Genomic DNA, 21,073 nt, shown 5'->3' with positions numbered 1-21,073 from the left:
AAGTAACCATTGTAAATCATTTTCTGAATACTGATTAACACAAAGAAATCTCATGCTATAATCTTAAGGGGAGAGGCAGAATATAAAATCTGCACTTAGACACACACACAGAGAAAATTTATAAAAGAAAATCCATAATCAATGAAGAATGGCTAATATTGGGTGGTGGGATAAATGGTGGTTTTTATTTTCTTCTCTTTCTTCTATAGTTTCTATATTTCCTACACTACATGTATTTTATAATCAGGAAAATTATTTTTTAAGGATTGAGAAAGAAAGTTTATTTGCAAAACTTACTTGAGATGCATAGACTATAAGAGCTGAATTGAAAATTATAGATCATGTGATAAAATCTTCTAATTTTACTGCTGAGGTAATTTTACTGGAGAGGCTAAGTGCCTGGCCCATTGTTGGCCATCTTGTCAGAGTGTGTGAAACTGAAACAGTTCCTCTCCTCTTCTCTCCTCCTCTTTCTCTCTTGATGATGCCGTACACAGATACACAAACACACACACTCACAAAAGTAGCTCAAAAAAAGAAAGAATTGAAGGCTGGACCTTGAGGGCATTATGCTAAGACAAACAAGTCAGACAGAAAAGATAAATACAGTATGATCTCCTGTACATGTGGAATCTTTTTAAAAAACCCAAATTCATAGATACAGAGAGCAGACTGATGGTTAGCAGAGGCATGGTGTGGGGTGGGGGTGGGGGGTGAGGGTGGTCAAAAGGTTATGAAACAAGCAAGTCCTGGTGATATAATGTGCAGCATGGTGACTAAAGGTAACAATACTGTGTTGTATATTTGAAAGGGGTTAAGAGGGTAGATTTTTTTTTTTTTTTTGGTACGCGGGCCTCTCACTGTTGTGGCCTCTCCCGTTGCGGAGCACAGGCTCTGGACGTGCAGGCTCAGCGGCCATGGCTCACGGGCCCAGCCGCTCCGCGGCATGTGGGATCTTCCCGGACCGGGGCACAAACCCGTATTCCCTGCATTGGCAGGCGGACTCTCAACCACTGCGCCACCAGGGAAGCCCAAGAGGGTAGATCTTAAATGTTCTCATCACAAGAAAAAAATTTTGTAAACATGTGTGATGATGAATGTTAACTAAACTTTTTGTGCTGATCATTTTATATACATGTATCGAATTATGTTGTACACTTGAAACTAATATTATGTTATATGTCAAGTATACCTTAATTTAAAAAAAAAAGAACTAAAAATAATTCGAGAGATTTCTTTCCCCAAATTGAGTTCTGTTCTAAAAGTCCTATAGGATTATAAAGAAAAAACCCAACAATCTCTGTCCTAGACCATTAGAGGGCAGTCACAAGTTAAAACAGACTGTGCCCTAAGCACAGTGGATAAACTACAATGAGAATAATCATCTTTTTTGGCATTGGAAGCAGACAAACATGATTAAAATCATGCTGACCTTGGGATGACCGTCTTCAGCTTTCTCTGGCAAGCTCTGGCTAAAAAAGTCTTTTTGAAGTGGGGCGTTCTGGTTCCCATCCCACAAGAACAAGAAATGGATGATACCTCAGGGAACTGCCCCAGCAAGAGCTCCCAACTTTTTCAGAGCAGCAGCCCATAATCACCTCATTTTCCTGCTCCAAGTGTTGTCAGAGGGATTCTTCCGCCTTTGGCATCCAGGGAGGTAATACAGATGGAAGGCTGGAAGAATGACCAGCTGCTGATGCTGTGCCTCAGGCTCCCAAGACCTCCAAACAAAAAGAAGAGAATCAGGCAAGAAACAAGAGCTCAGTACTCCTCAGCAGAAACAAAAGTTCTGTGAAGTTTGGCAAGCCTCGCTGTTCCCAAATGATTCCCAGATGATGGTAAATTTGGAAAATGGTCAGTGTTGAAATCGAGACACGTGGTCCTGGTTGCAAAGCCCAATTCTTCCCCTCTCTCCAGGACATGTGAAAGTGAAAAATACAAAGTTGGGGGCAATAGTGTTCACCCCTTGCCATTACTCCCAATTAAAGAACCTTATCCAGACAGTTAGGGCTATACTATAGTGCTTTAGCCTACAGATGCTGGAAGAGGACGCACGTCATATCCCAGCTCTGTCACTCACTGGTCAGGTGAATCGGTATGAGTTACTCAACTTTTCTGTGCTTCAGTTTCCTCATCTGTAAAATGAAGGCAATAATAATATGATTACCTACCTACTTCCTAAGTTATTATATAGGAAGGACTTACATAGTCCCTGACACATTATTAGTACTCAACAAATGTTAGTTATTATCTAGTGCTAGTGGTGATGGGAATAAAGATCTTAAAATACAGAATTTTTCTACCCTCATTTCATCCAGTCCAACATCTTAGGGCTTTTCCTTTGAGGAAATGCTCTCTTAAAGACCCTCAAAAAGCTTGTTAGATAATCAGTCATTCAAATCTACCCAGGATTAATACATTGGAAAAACCCCTATATCACACAACCAAAATTTTATCTCTAACATCTGCCCCAGGTTTTATTAGCTGAACTGCATTCCTTTTCTCACCTAAGCTGCTGGTTGTAGAAGTTCTTCCCCAAAGGCAAATGTACCAGGGATTGAAGTAAATGTTTTGAAACACAATATCTACACTTTTATAAGTTGCTCCATCAATAGTTGAAATGCCAAGTAACTCTCCATAATTGATATAGGCCAGGACAAACAAGATTAATTAGTGTGGCTCGTTGTATTTTCCAGAGATGGTCACAATATTTCCTATTACAAGTGATACTTCTCCCATCAAGAGGTGGGGTTTGTGTTCCCTCCCATTGAATGTGGGAGGGCTTTCAAATGATGCCATGTGACTTCCAAGGTTAAGTCATATAAACAGTATGGCTTCCTCCTAGTTTTCTTTGGGATGCTCATTCTTGGAACCCAGCCACCATGCTGTGAGGAAAACCAAGCTGCATTTAGAGAAGCCATGTGTAGGTTTCTATCCTGCAGCCCCATCTGGGGTCCCAGGCAGCAACTCCCATCAATTGCCAGACACGTAACTAAGCAACCCTTCAGATGATACTAGCTCTGGAAGCTGAATTATTTCCAGTCATTGAGTCTTCCCAGCTGAGCCCCCAGATATCATGGAGCAAAACAAACCTTCCCACTGTGCCCTTTCTGACCCACAAAATCTGTAAGCACAAGAAAATTGTTGTCATTTTATGCTACTAAGTTGGTCATCACTTATTACACAGCAGTAATAACTGGTACAGCAAGCAAACATGATTGTCTCACGTTTAAGTAGATTAGCCTTTAATGTCTGTAAAATACCCCCCACTTTGCTGATACCATAAATTCCACAATGAGATACTTACTCTTTTGGCTTAAAGTTTTACCCCTTTTGAAACATAGAGTGAAGTGTGGTAAGAAAGAAGCCCAATGTCACAATCCAGGTGCTACCAACTATTAATGGTACGACTTGGACAAATCACCTAATATGTGGGGCTTATGTTGCATCTGTTTTCTCCAGATCCAGCCTCTACCCTTCCCCATCCCCACCCCAAACTTGGTATCTCAGGAGATTAACCTTATGATTTACATCAGTGAGCTTCCAGTTGGATGTGACCAATGGGAGGCACCAGCAGGAGGCCCAGAAGACAGCAGGAGAATGAAGTTTGGGTATCATTCCAGTAAAGGTAAAACACCCCTGTTTTTCCACGCAACGCTCTCTCTACTCTCAAGTAATTCTGATCACCAACTGTGCAGGGAGATTTTCCCACAGCAAGCAATTCTTGGCCACCTGCTGGATGTCCTACAATTCAACTCAATTCTGACACTATCTACCTGAAGATAGCATCAGATCCCACAGGTTAAGGGCTCAGTCCCTCAAGACTGCTCCCACTTCATATGTCAATTGCAAGTCCAGGCTGTTATCTGGGCTTCTGACCAACTGGCTGTAAATCAGAAGTTCCCACAACCCCTCCTCAGGTTTGGTCATTTGCTAGAATGGCTCACAGAACTGAGGAAACCAGTTTACTTACTAGATTTCCAGTTTATGTATAAAGGAATACAACTCAAGAACAGCCAGAGGAAAGAGCAGCATAGGTTAAAGTATGTGGGAAGGGGTGTAGAGCTTCCATGCCCTCTGTGGGCACAACACCTTCCCAGCACCTCCACATGTTCACTAACCCAGAAGTTCTCTAAGCCCCATAGTTATAGTTCCTATTTTATGGAGGCTTCATGATAGGCATGATTGATTAAATCATTGGCCATTGGTGATTGAACTCAATCTCCACCCTTCTTCCCTCCCCAAAGGTTGAAGCGTGGGGCTAAAAGTTCCAACTCTAATCACATGATTGGTTCCCCTGGCAACCAACTGTCATCTTTAGGGGCTTTCTAAAAGCCACCTCATTAACTTAAACTCAAGTGCAGTTGAAAGGGGCTCATTATGAATAAAAATTGACACATTTGTTGCTCTTATCACTTAGGAAATTCCAAAGAATGGGAATGAAAATGAAATATATATTTCTCATTCTAAACCACAGTATCGCAATTCCCCTCTGCCTCTCTATGGAGTGGCCACCGCCTGGCAGCATCTCTCAGACAAAGGTTGCAGTTCCTCTGAGGCAGTGCTTCTTACACAGTTCTCTTTCTCTCTCTCTCTCTCCTAGTATTTGATCCTTTCCCAGCCCCTTCAGGCCTTGGGGTAGTAAAAGCACCCCGCTATCACTAGCTCTGATGACTTACCTACACCCTTCCCACACATTTGCAATTAATTCCTCTAATTGCTCAAACATGCCTTTTGTTTCCTCTTGGGATACTGACTGATAAGGAGTTTTTGACTCTTCATTGTAAAACGGAGATTCCACCCATCCAGCCTGCTTCAGAGATCGAGCAAGATAATCAATGTGACAGATTATGTCAGGTCCAGGCTCAGTTACGTCCAGTCACAAAAAACAAAAATGAAACAAAAGCACACTAAGTATTTCAAACAGAGGGAATTTAAGAGAGGGAATTGGTAACACCAAAGTTGAAAGGCTGAAAGAGCAAAAAGAGGATACTAAGTAACCCAGATATCAGTAACTGCAGGACTAGTGGAACAAAAAGGAGGAGGTGGAGCTTCTGGGAACTGGATGCTTAGAGGGGGACCCCTGCATGGTAATGCTCAGATACCTAAAGAGGGCTTTGTGGGGCTGGTGCTCAGATCCTTACAGGCTGCTTCTTGATTGGTGCTGAGTCTGGCTAAAGCTGTTCTCTCTCCAGAGTGATGGCAACAGAAGTACAAACACGAAGAAATTTCCCAGCCCCTTCTACCTCCTTTTACTTTCCCAAATTTGCCTCCCCTAGGCAGAATCTAACCCAAAGCCAGCTGGTGTGAATGTCTTAGGACTCGAGTTTGAAGCTTCCCCAGACCATCACCATAGATCAGAGTATAAAAGGTGGAGCTTAGGACTGAAAGACACCAGGTTAATAATCAGTACATAAAAGCGTCCTGTATTATAGTTGTTATTGTTACCCATAACTGAGAAAATATAAGTAGATATCTATACTTTAAAATGGATAAATTTTCCCAGTCTTTTCCTCAGAGAAGGTCTAATAAGAGCTATGATAATATAGTCCACTTTCTAAGCTTACCAAGGTTTTAAATGTTCTATCCTCTGTTTTCCTCCAGAACATCAAAATGTCCCATAAATTCCAACCAAATCTCCCAGAATCCTTTTAAAACTGGAGCAGCAGCACATAATCTTTGCTCACCATAAATGCAAATGACATTCTCAGAAAAGATAAATGCCACCAAGCACTGGCAGTGCCTAGAACACGATGATGTCTTGGGGAAGCACTCTTGACCAGTGCCAGACAATGCAGGGTCACCAGCTGGCATGATCCTCCCCCAACTCCCTCAAGAGTTGAAGGATAGTAGTTCCCTAACACACCACCTCATATGCATTAACAATTAAAGCCCTCAGTCCAGCAACCCAAGGGCCGGAGACCTGTAAAAACTCACTTCTACAGATACCAACTCCTGTATTAGCGCAATGGTTTTTTTTGTTGTTGCTGTTTGTTTGTTTGTTTGTTTTTGCGGTACGCGGGCCTCTCACTGCTGTGGCCTCTCCCGTTGCAGAGCAGAGGCTCTGGACACGCAGGCTCAGCAGCCATGGCTCACGGGCCCAGCCGCTCTGCGGCATGTGCGATCCTCCCGGACCGGGACACGAACCCGTGTCCCCTGCATCGGCAGGCAGACTCTCAACCACTGCACCACCAGGGAAACCCGATCAATGGTTTTTTAAACTACTTTTAGCAACATATTTTCTGTTTTTATTTTTATAAACACAGTCTTCCATAGAACCCCAAATAAAATTGAAATAGATAAATCTGGTGCTGCATTAGTTGAAATGAGGGGTCCCCAGAAACTGTCCTGATGTAGCTGTTGCCCCCACCCCTTCTCCTAGACAGTTTCCTGGGTCTCTGAGGAAGCCAGTTTGAGAACCAGTGAGTGCCCTAGGACTACAGCTGTCTTGATAAAGTTTAGTAATTTCAGACATTTCTTTAATACAGCTATAAAAGTAGATTTTAGGTATAATTGTTCCCAATATTCAAAGAATCAGAGGCTTTCTTCTCACTACATTATATTATAATCCCATACAGAAAATTTTCCAGCTTTACCTATAGACACCCTCACCTTCTCTAACTATTAAAACCCCATTGCACAACACATGTTTTTACATCACAGCTCTCCCAAAGATCTCCAGACTTGAGTAAAATTGCAAAACAAAGTTGAATTTTAAGTACTGGATCTGTGACATGGGCCCTCCAGCTTCAGGGAGGTGATAGGTACTGGTCTGTTCCTGGGTCCTCTGTGGCCAACACAGAACTTGGTGAAGAAAGCAATGTTGGGTGGCACATCAGCCCACCAGGACTATCTGATGTTGGCATTCTGCTTGAGGTAGTCCATGTAGCGAGTCAGGAGCATCTTCTGAAACATGCTGCTGTAGAAGGCCCATGATGGGATCAGGCTCAGAATGCTTGCCTTTAACAGACAAAAACATAAGTGTCTGGGAGAAAAGAAGAGCAAGGAAGTTGCAAGAAAACATCTCAATTTATATTCATCATCTTTAAAAATGTGTATCTGATGACTGAAGTTAAGTCCCAAATCTTTTAAGTAGTTGTTAAAGTTTAAATGTCTTGTGACATTTTCTCAGCAAACAGGGTTTTCTCAGGGACGTCAGAACAGTCAAAGCAGTCACTTGTCAGAACAGTCGTGAGGTATTTCTAAATTAAGAGGACTCTGTACATAGTAACACCCTCCCTTTCTTCTTTCTCTTAGTGGGCACTTTCTCTTTCTGGGGCTTGATCTCCCAGTGTCTTCATATTCTTTCTAGCAAGATTCTACTAAAATGAGATTCCAGGAAAAGAATCAGAAATGCTTTCCATCACCTGGCACAATGCCTGAGGCATAGTAGGCACTAAGCAAATACCTGAATGCATAAAAGAGTGAATGAACAGGAGAGTGGCCAAGATGGTGGAGCAGGAAGATGCTGAGCTCCCCTCCTTTCACAGGAACACCAAAATTACAACTATTTACAGAACAACTACTGATGAGAGAGACCTGAAGTCTAGCAGAAAAGATCTCCTACAACGAAAGATATAAAGAAGGAACCACAAAGAGATGAGTAAGAGGAGTGGAATGTGGTATAGTCAAGACCTATTCCCCTAGGCAGGAGACCCACAAATGGGAAGATAATTACAAGTGCAGAGGTTCTCCCCAAGGAGCAAGGGGTCTGAGCCCCACATTGGGCTCCCCAGCCTGAGGGTCCTGCTCCAGGAAGATGAGGCCCCAGAACGTTTGGCTTTGAAAGTCAGTAGGCTTATTTTCAGTAGAGTCAGAGGGCATTAGGATATAGAAACTCCACTTTTAAAGGGCACACACAAAATCTCACACACTCTGGGAACCAGGGCAAAAGCCCAACCACCAGGGTACAGGCACTGGCCCCAGGACCTCCAAGGTCCCACAGCCAGCTGTCAGGTCCAAACCTGCCCACCAGCAGGCCAACACCAACTCCAGGACCCCCAGGGCCTTGCAGCCAGAGACACTGGAACCAGGCTCTGCTCACCAGGGGGCTGTCACTATCTCCAGGACATCCTGGGCCCCAGCCCTGAACACCAGCAAGCCAGCACCCGTTCCAGGACCCATGGGCCCTGCAGCCAAAGACCCCAAGACCTGGTTCTGCCCACCAGTGAGATGTCACTAGCCCCAGAACTCAGTCTTACCTACCAGCAGACAGACACCAGTTCCAAGAACATGACAGTCCCACAGCCTGACATGTCAGGACCTAGCCCACCCATCAGCAGACTAACACCAGTGCTGAGACACCTTAGGCCTCACAGCTGCCCTGGGATCAGGCCCCACTCACCAGAGGGTTGACACCAGCTTTGGGACACCACAGACTCAGCAGCCAGTCATGTGAGGAACCACCCCCACCCTCTAGTAGGTCAACACTAGATTCGGGATCCCAAGCCTTGTAACCAGCCACCCTGAAGTCTGTCCCACACACCAGTGAGCCAGCACTAGCCCCAGGACCCCCTGGGGCTCCATAGCCAGCCACCTAAAGACCCAGTCCCACCCACCAGTGGCCAGTAGCCTCCGCAAAAGACAGAACTGGAGGCCAACCTAGCCTACCAGACCACCCACAATAATCAGCCCGCCATGACAGAAGAGCCTGCACAGTCCACATGGGGGCACTCCTAGAGCATATAGCTCTGTTGACCAGAGGGGAGTACACTTCTGGGATACATAGGACATCTCCCACAAAAGACCACTTCTCCAAGATCAGGAAATGTAACCATCCTACCAGATACATAGAAATAAAAACAGTAAATTAGGCACAATAAGGCAACAGAGGAATATGTTCCAAATGAAGCAACAAGATAAAACCCCAGAAAAAGAACTAAGTGAAGTGGAGATAAGCAATCTATCTGATAAAGAGTTCAAGGTAATGATCAGAAAGGTGCTCAAAGAACTCAGGAGAAGAATGGTGTAAGATGAATGAGTGAGAAGTTAGAAGTTTTTTTAAAAAGAGTTAAAAAATATAAAGAACCAAACAGCGCTAAAGAATACAATGACTGTAATAAAAATACAGTAGAAGGAATCAGTAGATTAGCTGATACAGAAAAATGTATCAGCAAACTGGATGACATAGTAGTGGAAATTACTGAAGCTGAACAGAAAAAAGAAAAAAGAATTTTTAAAAATGAGAACAGTTTAAGAGACCTCTGTGACATCAAGAGTACTAACATTAGCATCACAAGGGTCACAGCAGGAGAAGAGAAAGAGAAGGGAACAGAGAAGATATTTGAAGACATAAGAGCTGAAAACTTCCCTGACCTGGGAAAGGAAACAGATATCCAAGTCCAGGAAGCACAGAGAGTCCCAAACATGATGAACACAAAGAGGACCACACCAAGACACATGGTAATTAAAATAGTAAAAATAAAGAGAGAATATTAAAAGCCACAAAGGAAAGGCAACAGTTACATAGAAGGGGACTCCCAAAAGACTAACAGCTGACTTTTCTGCAGGCCAGAAGAGAGTGGCACAGTGTATTGAAAGTGAAGAAAGGGAAAAACCTACAATGAAGAATACTCTACCTGGCAAGGTTTTCATTCAGATTTGAAGGTGAGTAAAAAGGTTTTATAGACAAGCAAAATCTAAGAGTTCAACACCATGAAACCAGCTTTACAAGAAATGTTAAAGGGACTTCTTCCCTAGGCAGAAAAGAAAAGGCCACAAATAGAAATATGAAAAGTATGAAAGGAAAAAATCTCATCAGTAAAGTCAAACATAGAGTAAAGGTAGTAAATAAGCCAAATATAAAGATAGGAGGAAGGTTAAAAAACAAAAGTAGTAAAATCATCTATATCCACAATAAGCAGTTAAGGGATAAACAGAACAAAAAGATGAAAATTATAATGTCAAAAACAGTAAATATGAAGGGCGGGGAGTAAAAATACAGGATTGTTAAAATGTGTTCAAACTTAATAGATCATTAATTTAAAACAATCATGGATATATAGAGATTGCTATATATAAACCTCATGGTAACCACAAGCCAAGAACCTATAATAGATATGTTCACACAAAAGAAAAAGGAATCAAAATATAACACTAAAGATAGTCATCAAATCACAAGGAAAGCAAGAAAAAGAAGTAGGAAGGAACAATAAAGAACTACAAAAACAGCTCAATTACAATTAACAAAATGGCAAAAAGAACATACATATCAATAATTACTTGAAATGTAAATGGATTAAATGCTCCAATCAAAACACATAGAGTGGCTGAATGGATACAAAAACAAGCCCAGTATATATGCTGCCTACAAGAGACTCACTTCAGATCTAAAGACACATACACGGAATTCCTTGGTGGGCCAGTGGTTAGGACTCAGCACTTTCACTGCCACGGGCCTAGGTTCAATCCCTGGTTGGGGAACTAGGATCCTACAAGCCACACAGTGCAGACAAATTAATTAATTAATTAAAGACACATACAGACTGAAAGTGAGGGAGTGGAAAAAGATATTCCATGCAAATGGAAATCAAAAGAAAGCCAGGGTACAAAACATACATCAGAAAAAATACCCAATGTTGTAAAACAACTATACTCCAATTAAAACAAAAAAAGGAAAAATACACTTTAAAACAGAGACTGTAATAAGAGAAAAAGTAGAACATTATATAATAATCAAGAGATCAATCCAAGAAGAAGATATAACTATTGTAAATATATGTGCACCTTACATAGGAGCACATATGTACATAAATATTAACAGACATAAAGGCAGAAATTGACAGTAACACAATAATAGTAGGGGAACTTAACAACACACTTACATCAATGGACAGGCCATCCAGACAGAAAATCAATAAGGAAACACAGGCCTTAAATGACACAGTAGGACAGATGAACTTAATACGTATATATAGAACATTCCCTCCCAAAGCAGCAAAATACACATTCTTTTCAACTGCACATGGAACATTCTTCAGGATAGATTACATGCTAGGCCACAAAACAAGTCTCAGGAAATTTAAGAAGACTGAAGTCATAGTAAGCGTATTTTCCAACCACAACACTATAAGACTAGTAATCAACAAGAAAATACTGCAAGAAACGCAAACACGTGGAGGCTAAACAATATGCCACTAAAAAACCAGTGGGTCACTGAAGAAATCAAAAACTGCCTGGAGACAAATGAAAACAAAAACAGAATGATGCATAATCTATGAGACACAACAAAAGCAGTTCTAACGGGGAAGTTTATAGTGATACAAGCCTACCTCAGGAAACAAGGAAAATCTCAAATAAATAATCTAACCTTACACCTAAGGAACTGAAAAAAGAGAACAACCAAAACCCAAAGTTACTATAAGGAAAGAAATAATAAAGATCAGAGCAGACATAAATGAAATAGAGACTAAAATTTTTTTTAAACCAACAGAAAATATCAATGAAACTAAGATCTGTTTCTTTCAAAAGATAAACAAAATTGATAAAACTTTAGCCACACTCATCAAGAAAAAAAGAGAGAACCCAAGTCAATAAAATCAGAAATGAAAAAGGAAAAGTTACAACCAACACTTCAGAAATACAAAAGATCGTAAGATATTACTATGAACAATTATATGCCAATAAAATTAACAACCAAGAAGAATTGGACAAATTACTAGAAATGTACAATCTCCCAAGACTGAACCAGGAAGAAATAGAAAATATAAACAGACCAATTTCCATAATGAAGTTGAATCAGTAATCAAAAAATTCCCAATATCTCCCAAGGCAATAGAAATAAAAGCAAAAATAAATAAATGGGACCTAATCAAATGTATAAGGTTTTGCACAGCAAAGGAAACCATAAACAAAACAAAAAGACAACCTATGAACTGGGAGAAAATATTTGCAAACAATGCAACCAATAAGGGCTTTATTTCCAAAATACACAAACAGCTCATATAACTCAATAACAACAAAAAAAAGCCCAATCAAAAAATAGGCAGAAGACCTAAATAGACATTTTTCCAAAGAAGATATACAGATGGCCAAAGATGCTCAACATCACTAATTATTAGAGAAATGCAAATCAAAACTACAATGAGGTATCACCTCACACCAATCAGAATGGCCATCATTAAAAGGACTACAGATAATAAATACTGGAGAGGGTGTGGAGAAAAGGGAACCTTCCTACACTGTGGGTAGGAATGTAAATTGGTGCAGCCACTATGGAAAACAGTATGGATTGTCTTTAAAAAACTAAAAATAGAGTTACCCTAGGATCCAGCAATTCCACTCATGGGAATATATCTGGAGAAAACTTTAATTTGAAAAGATACATACACCCCAATGTTCACAGTTATCACTATTTACAATAGCCAAGATATGGAAGCACCTAAATGTCTATTGACAGATGAATAGGTAAAGAGGATGTGGTGTGTGTGTGTGTGTGTGTGTGTGTGTGTGTGTGTATAACTCAGCCATAAAAAAAAAGAAATAATGCCATCTTCAGCAACATGAATGGACCTACAGATTATCCTACTAAGAGAAGTAAGTCAGACAGAGAAAGACAAATACCATATGATATCACTTATATGTGGAATCATAGAAAAGTGAAAAAAATGAACTTATTTACAAAATAAAAATAGACTCACAGATGTAGAAAACAAACTTATGGTTACCAAAGGGGATAGCAAGGGGGAGGGAGATAAATTAGAAGTTTGGGATTAGCAGATACAAACTACTATATGTGAAATAGATAAATAATAAGGTCCTACCATATAGCACAGGGAACTATATTCAATACCTTGTGAAAAACCATAATGGAGAAGACTATGAAAAAGAATATATATGTATATATATATATAAAACTGAATACATATGTATAAAACTGAATCACTTTGCTGTAAACCAGAAATTAATACAACATTGTAAATCAATTATACTTCAATAAAATTTTTTTAATTAAAAAATAAAAACTCCCAATAAACAAAGGTCCAGGACAAGATGGCTTCACAAGTGAATTCTACCAAACATTTAGAGAATTAACACCTATCCTTCTCCAACTATTCCAAAAAAAATTGCAGAGGAGGGAGCACTTCCAAACTCATTCTATGAGGCCAGCATCACTCTGATACCAAAACCAGACAAAGATATCACGCACAAAAAAGAAAATTACAGGCTAATATCACTGATGAACATAGATGCAAAATGTCTCAACAAAATATTAGCAAATTCAGCAATACATTAAAAAGATTATACAATCATGATCAAATGGGATTTATCCCAGGGATGCTAGGATGGTTCAATATCCACAAATCAATCAATGTGATACACCATATTAACAAATTCAAGAATAAAATCATATAATCATCTCAATAGATGTGGAAAATGCTTTTGACAAAATTTAACATCCATTTATGATAAAACCTCTCAACAAAGTGGGTATAAAGGGAACATACCTCAACATAATAAAGGCCATATATGACAAGGCCACAGCTAACATCATACTCAATGAGGAAAATCTGAAAGCATTTCCTTTAAGGTCAGAACAAGAAAAGGATGTCCATTCTCATCACTTTTATTCAATATATTAGTGGAAGTCCTAGCCACAGCAATCAGATAAGAAAAAGAATCAAAAGGAATCCAAGTTGGAAAGGATGAAGTAAAACTATCACTGTTTGCAGATGACATGATACTATACATAGCAAATTCTAAAGAGATCCAAGCAAGCTACTAGAACTCATCAATGAATCCAGTAAAGTTTCAGGATACAAAATTAATATACAGAAATACTATGAAAAAGAATACAAGAAAAATCTTTTATTTCTATACACTAGCAACAAACTATCAGAATGATAAATTAGGAAAACAATCCCATTTACCATCACATCAAAAAAATAAATAAAATACCTTTTAACTAAGGTATTTCTGTACTCAGAAAACTAGGACACTAATGAAAGAAATTGAAGATGACACAAAGAGATGGAAAGATATAACATGCTCATGGATTGGAAGAATTAACATTGTTAAAGTGACCATACTACCCAAACAATCTACAGATTCAATGCAATCTCTATCAAAATACCAATGGCATTTTTTCAAAGAAGTAGAACAAATAATTCTAAAATTTTCATGGAAACAAAAAAGATCTTGAATAGCCAAAACAATTTTGAAAAAGAAGAACAAAGCTAGAAGTATCATGCTACCTAATTTCAAACTATACTAGAAAGCTACTATAATCAAAACAGCATGGTACTGTCACAAAAACAGACACATAGATCAATGGAACAGAATAGAGAACTGAGAAATGAACTGACACTTATATGTGCAATAAATCTACAACAAAGGAGAAAAGAATATACAATGAAGAAAAGACAGCCTCTTCAATAAATGGGGTTGGGAAAACTGGACAACTACGTGCAAAAGAATCAAACTGAACTACTTTCTCACATCGTGCACAAAATTAAATTCAAAGTGGATTAAAGACTTAAATGTAAGACCTGAAACCATAAAATTTCTAGGAGAAAACATAGGCAATATGCTCTTTGACATCAGTCTTAATAATACTTTTGCACAGGCAAGGGAAACAAAAGAAAAAATAAACAAATGGGACTACATCAAACTAAAAAGTTTTGCATAGCTAAGGAAACTATCAACAAAGCAAAAAGGTCACCTACTGAATGGGAGAAGATAGTTCCAAAAGATTTATCTGATAAGGGGTTGACATCCAAAATACACAAAGAACACATACAACTTGACATCAGAAAACCAAACAACTTGATTTAAAAATGGGCAGAAGCCAGGACATGGAAGCAACCTAAATGCCTCAACAGAGGAATGGATAAAGAAGATGTGGTACATACATACAATGGAATATTACTCAGCCATATAAAAGAATGAAATAATGCCATTTGCAGTGACCTGGATGGACCTAGAGATTGTCATACTGAGTGAAGTCAGTCAGAGAAAGATAAATATCATAGGATATCGCTTATATGTGGAATCTAAAGAAATGGTACAAATGAACCTATTTACAGAACAGAAGTTGAGTCACAGGTGTAAAAAAAAAAAAACTTGTGGTTACCAGGGGCAATAATAAGGGGAGGAATAAATTGGGAGATTGGAATTGACATATACACACTACTATATATAGAATAGATAACTAATGAGAACCTACTGAATAGCCCAGGGAACCCTATTCAATACTCTGTAATGATCTATATGGGAATAGGATCTAAAAAAGAGTGGATATATGTGTATGTATAACTGACTCACTTTGCTGTACAACAGAAACTAACACAACATTTTAAATCAGCTATACTCCAATAAAAAATTAATTAATAAAAAATAAAAATTTTTAAATTAAAAAGAAAAAAATGGGCAGAGGATTCAAATAGACATTTTCCCGAAGAAGACATACAGATGTCCAACAGGCACATGAAAAGATGCTCAGCGTCACCAATCATCAGGGAAATGCAAATCAAAACCACAATGAGATAGCAGCTCACACTTGTCAGAATGACTATTATGAAAAAAACAAGTAACAAGAGCTGACAAGGATGTGGAGAAATGGGAACACTCATATGCTATAGAAAACAGTATGGAGAGTCCTCAAAAAATTAAAAATAGAACTACCAAACCATCCAGCCATTCCATTCCTGGGTATTTATCTGAAGAAAATGAAAACACTAATTTGAAAAGATATATGCACCCTTATGTTCATTGCAGTACCATTACAGTAACCAAGATATGGTAGCAACCCAAGTGCCCATCAATAGATGAATGGATAAAGAAGATGTGATATATATATAATATAATTTATAATTAATTGTAATAATTTGTATATTAATAATTAGTATATGTAATAATTTATGTATAATATTACCCAGCCATAAAAATGAATGAAATTTTGCTATTTGTGGCAATATAGGTGGACCTAAAGGGTATTATGCTATGTAAAATAAGTCAGACAGGAAGACAAATACTGTATGATTTCACTTATATGTGGAATCTAAAAAACAAAACAAATGAACAAACATAACAAAACATAAACATAGATCCAGAGAACAAACAGTGGTTGTCAGAGGGGAGGATGGTGTGGGGAGGAGAGAAATAGACAAGGGAGATTAAGAGGTACAAACTTACAGTTGCAAAACAATTGAGTCACAGGCATGAAATGTACAGTGTGGGGAATATAGTCAATAATTATATAATATCTTTGTATGGGTGAGAAATCAAATTTAGACTTATCATGGTGATCATGTTAAAATGTACAGAAGTATCTAATCACTATGTTGTGTAACAGGAACTAACATAAAATTGTAAGTCAATTATTCTTCAAAAACAAACAAACAAACACATAGAAAAAGAGATCAGATTTGTGGTTACCAAAGATGAGGGTATGGCGTGGGTCATTGGGGGAGTGGGAAGTGAATGAAGGCAGTCAAAAGGTACAAACTTCCAGTTAAAAGATAAAAACGTACTAGGGAAGCAGTGTACAACATGATAAATACAGTTAACACTGTTGTATGTTATATACGAAAGTTGTTAAGAGAGTAAATCCTAAGAGGTCTCATCAAACGAAAAAAAATTTTTTATTTCCTTAACTTTGTATCCATATGAGATGATGAATGTTCACTAAACTTATTGTGGTAATCATTTCATGTAAGTCACATCATTTTGATGTACACCTTAAACTTATAGAATGCTGTATGTCAATTATATCTCAATAAAACTGGAAGAAAAAATTCTTTTAAAGAGTTAATGAATGGAAATGAGTCATAGCAAGGTGTAAATTATTATCATGGAGTATTTGCTTTGAAAAGGAGGGGAAGCCTCAAGTTGAGGCACAAATACCTAATGCTTTTCAGGCAAGAGGTACAGGCCTTGGAAGGTTCTTGCCCTCAAATTACACTTGTGTCCTATAAGGCAGGTCCAGGCCCCCAGAAGTAATCATTTTGTCCACAGTGTGATCCGGTTAATCCAACATTCCTCAATCTACCTACAAACAACAGAAGTTCAACTAGAGGAAAACCTGAGCCTTGTAGGCAGCTTGAACCTTCAGATTTTTGCAGTCCTCTGAGGTATCCCAAAGCAGGAAACTAAAGGTGGTTCCTGGGAGCCAAAGTAGAGCTCTTCTTCCACTGGCCAAGTCTATGAATCAATGCAACATCTTCAAGAACTTCATTTTTCTCCCAGACAGAGCTTTTTTAATTTCACATCAAAGTCAAGCCCTTCCATTAGCTTTGTCTTGAACTAAATGTTTTGGCTTACTGAAGTCAGCCATAAATAAAATAAACTGAAATCCCAGGTCCCCAGAAAATGTTTTAAAAGGCCCCCTCTCCCATCCCCATCTTTATCTACCTTCTTCCAACCTGGAGACGCCATGTAGAAGGAAACAGAAAAGGTTTGGCATCAGGCAAAAATGGACTTAAACCCTTGCATCACCTTTACCAGCCAGGTGGTCTTGGGCCATCTGATCCAGCTCTGAGCTTTGGTTTCCTCAATGTAAAAGGGGAGCCAAATGTTCTGTCTCACAAGATGTTTAGGAGAATCAAATGAGGTAACTATGAAGCCCCAAGTTCCACACGGATTCTTAGGTAGAGGCTCCAGTCCCACCTCAACTGCTGCCCCAAAACTCCTTGAGGGTAGAGAGAGCATCCTGTCTTTGCCTCACCTCTTTGAAATGGAAGACTTGCTTGTTTGTTTACTGGTTGATTCCACTCGATTACCCATAACTTTAGATTCAACGATCCTTCTAAACCCTGGCAAATTCAAAATTGGTTTTAATGGTTTTAATGATTTATGTGTTTTCCTTTGTTTTCTCTTTTGCTTCACCAGGCACAAAGACTTTTTCCTACTGTTTTTGGCATCTGTTTACCAGTAAAGACTAGCATTTGTTACATAAGAAATCAAAGAGAAAAGTAAAAAAAAAAAAAAAATTCAACTTTCGACATCTAGAATTGAATTAAAGTATGTATGTAGCAAGACAATAGTCTTGCGAGTCATGCTATTGTCTGAAGAAAACATTTCCTAAATGCTAATGGATTCCATTTAAAACATCAATATCCTGGAGGACTAAAAGTAAAGAGTTCTGCTAAGGGGAGGAGAGGATGTCTTATCCACTGGAGCTACCTAAATCCCTCTGAGATGAACAAGATGTGACCCTGGGAAAGCATACAAAAAGCCTGTACATTTTCTGCCCTGAAGATGGTGGGAGGTACAAGAGAGAAAGAGGAAGACGTGGCCAGATGTGTGTCCTCTGATATGTGTGTCCTCTGAGCTTACACTGGAGGGCTGGGGGCCTGGGATGAAGGATAAGAAAGTGTGATAAATAAGTAATGGCAGCAAAGGAGGGTTTATTGCCTCCACTCTTCTGGAGTTCAGCCACAGAATATTATCTCAGCGTGGCGAGGTAAGTGCTGAGACTTGGTTTTCCAGCATCCCTCAGGTTCAAATTGGTGCTGATGCAGAGTAGAGAGCCAGAGGGCCTCTGTGAACCAAAGCTGCAGATGGACAGCTGGCCTCTAGCTGGATGAGGGAGGTAGCAGAGATTCAGGCGTGTTCAGCCATCAGTAGCTGGGGAATGCATTGGCCTAGCCAAAAGGACAGAAGGAGTTATCCCCACACCCCCCACAGACATAAACCAGCAAGGTGAGCAACCATCAGCTAGATTAGGGACATCAGCCACACACACTTAAGGACCAGCAGGAGATCATAGGGACTCTCCCCAGTGTCATTTTAGTGAGAGAGGCCAGAAGAAGGGACACTCAGGCAAGACTGAACATTTTTCTCTAAATAATGGACAGCATATTTCTTAAATGGACAGTTTAGATTATCAGATCAAGCTAAGTTTAAACTCATTAGACATTCCACTAATTTGTTTTCGTGCCACACAGCAAGTAGTGGTTTGAAGAAAAACCAGATCAGCAATAGGCAAAATAAAGATCTTATATTCTTTCTGCTTGTCCACTTTGCACTGTGTGTTCAAATGGTGATTCTTCACATTGTTGAGATTCTACAGTAAAAGTAGCAAGTAATCAGCTAAGACAATTCAGTATCTCTTGCCAGAGTCTCAGTACTGAGTCCCAGGAGACAGCTGAATGCTTTGGGAGGATTTAGTGCAGTGACCCATGAATCTCTCTAGCATCAGAGAGAGAAAGAGAGAAATAAAGAAGCCTAATTCCCATGGTAGAAAAACATATGAGGCAGAGGAGAAAGTTGACATATGAAGGGAAGGTAAAGATCTGTCTAAAATTCTTTGGTGATGATGGAAACAGAACTACCCTGACACTGTTTGTTTGTTTTCAGTATTAGTGTGAAACTCAAGTCTACCTTTGTTTCATGTTTGTGTTTTTTCCTAAAAGCAGCCCAGGGATGGTAAGAACTCCTTGTGCCATATACTTCAGACTTTATTTCCATGTTTGATGAAGTCCGTGGTGTACAGGAACCAGCTTGTACTTTCTCACGAGAGCCAATTGTGAGCTCTCCTCCTGAATTCATGTGCAGTCACAACACACTGGTAGCTTAACATCAGTCATGGAAATCAGCAAACGCTACAAATCAAGGTGTTTTGTTTTATTTTTGGTTTTTTCCTGGATAGTTAAACATTTACTGGCACAGAGGGCCAAGGACATCGACAGCCCCTACAGGGAAGCACCCTGTGTTTTGGCCTGACCTTCACAAAGCTCTGGGAGCCGCCTTTCTTTCTGAGGGCAGAGGTGAGGCAGCCAAGGGTGAGATTTGCCAACTTCAGAGTTATCTATAGGCTGGGCACCCAGCGCTTCAGCTTCTCCTTCCCCTTGCTAGATACACCTTTTCACAGGCTGGATTACCCTCAGCAGCATACCTCTGGCATCACTATCCTTACGTGACCGAGAATGGCTGAAAGCTCCAACAGCAAGGAAGAGCTGGCTAAGCCCTGCTAGGGCCCCCTGCTTGTCTGTCCTCTCTTGCTTCAAGAAAGGAGAAGTTATCAATTACCAAGATTTCATGGGCGAGGCAGCCACAGGTTTCGTCTCCAATCGTGACATAATTCAGTGATTCTTTAACAAACTCATCAGCAGTCTTGGTTATCATGTTGGTATTTAGATACTTCGTCATTGGGGTTGAAACAGCATATGGGGTGAGCACCTACAATGGGAAATAAAGACCGTGACACGGGAGCAGTCTGCCCAGCCCTGAGAAACTAATACCCATTTTACCATCCCTTCATGTTTCAACTCTGTTCTCCCCCTAAAAAGTCTCAGGATACTATATGATAATAGAACAGTTAAAGGTATAGAACGAGCACAGAGCTGGGAATCAAAAAGGCCAGTTTCTGGCTTAACGTGGCAACTAACTCAAGATGAGGCCTTAGCCACACAACACCAAGTGGTTCAAATGCACACAGGGTGAATGAGGAGCTCTGTCTTACAGCACGGTTCCCCAACTTAGAAAGTGAAAATGCAGGACACCCAGTTATATTTGAAGATAAACAATGGAAAAATTTTCAGTTTAATTATATCCCAAGTATTGCAGGGGATATACTTATTCTCAAAAGATTCTTTGTTATCTGAAATTCAAATTTAACTGGATGTCCTGTGTTTTATCTGGCAACCCTATCACAGAAGTTTATTTCTAACACATATAACCAAATTGGAGCATTTTCAGGTACTTTGGATTCCCACTTTCACACTTCGGTTAGGAGCCAGGAGTGGCACATACCTCATAATCTTTCCTGTCATGGTAAGAAAAATAAACAACAGCACACTGTACCCTGAAAACCCAGTACCATATTTCCACTGGTGGTCTCACCACCTTGTGGCCTGGCATGAGGTTTCATAATGGTGTTTCTTACTTTATTCCCAGACACAGAGGCCTTGGCATCTTTAGGGAAAGGAAAAAATATCCATGCTTGTTTTCTTTTTCTTCACATCACCTTTGAAATTTTTGTCACATCACTTTTTTTTTCCTCATCACACTTGAAATTACGTTGTTTCATAATTTAATCCAATGTATGTCAGTCAATTCAATTTAATTGGTTCTCATGGAAATGAATGCAGTTATTAATTTGCATAACACTTTTCTTCCAAAGATCTCAAAGTGT

General features: G+C 39.5%; 1 protein-coding gene across 1 annotated transcript in view; it reads right to left on the bottom strand.

The window, feature by feature from the left end:
- Positions 1 to 6,369: 6,369 nt before the first annotated feature.
- Positions 6,370 to 21,073, bottom strand: part of HSD17B3 (hydroxysteroid 17-beta dehydrogenase 3) — a gene marked incomplete at its 5' end in the record, with an annotated part of 46,770 nt that continues 32,066 nt past the window's right edge. The window contains 2 exons of the mRNA XM_082611179.1: positions 6,370 to 6,960; positions 19,969 to 20,118. Coding sequence (XP_082467305.1) covers positions 6,850 to 6,960; positions 19,969 to 20,118 — 261 coding nt within the window. The 3' untranslated portion in view covers positions 6,370 to 6,849. The remainder of the gene's footprint in view (positions 6,961 to 19,968; positions 20,119 to 21,073) is intronic.

This window comes from Mesoplodon mirus (genome assembly GCF_964341445.2).
Source record: "Mesoplodon mirus genome assembly, chromosome: 1".
Classification (NCBI taxonomy): Eukaryota; Metazoa; Chordata; class Mammalia; order Artiodactyla; family Ziphiidae; genus Mesoplodon; species Mesoplodon mirus.
This window is presented reverse-complemented; position numbering and strand designations above follow the sequence as displayed.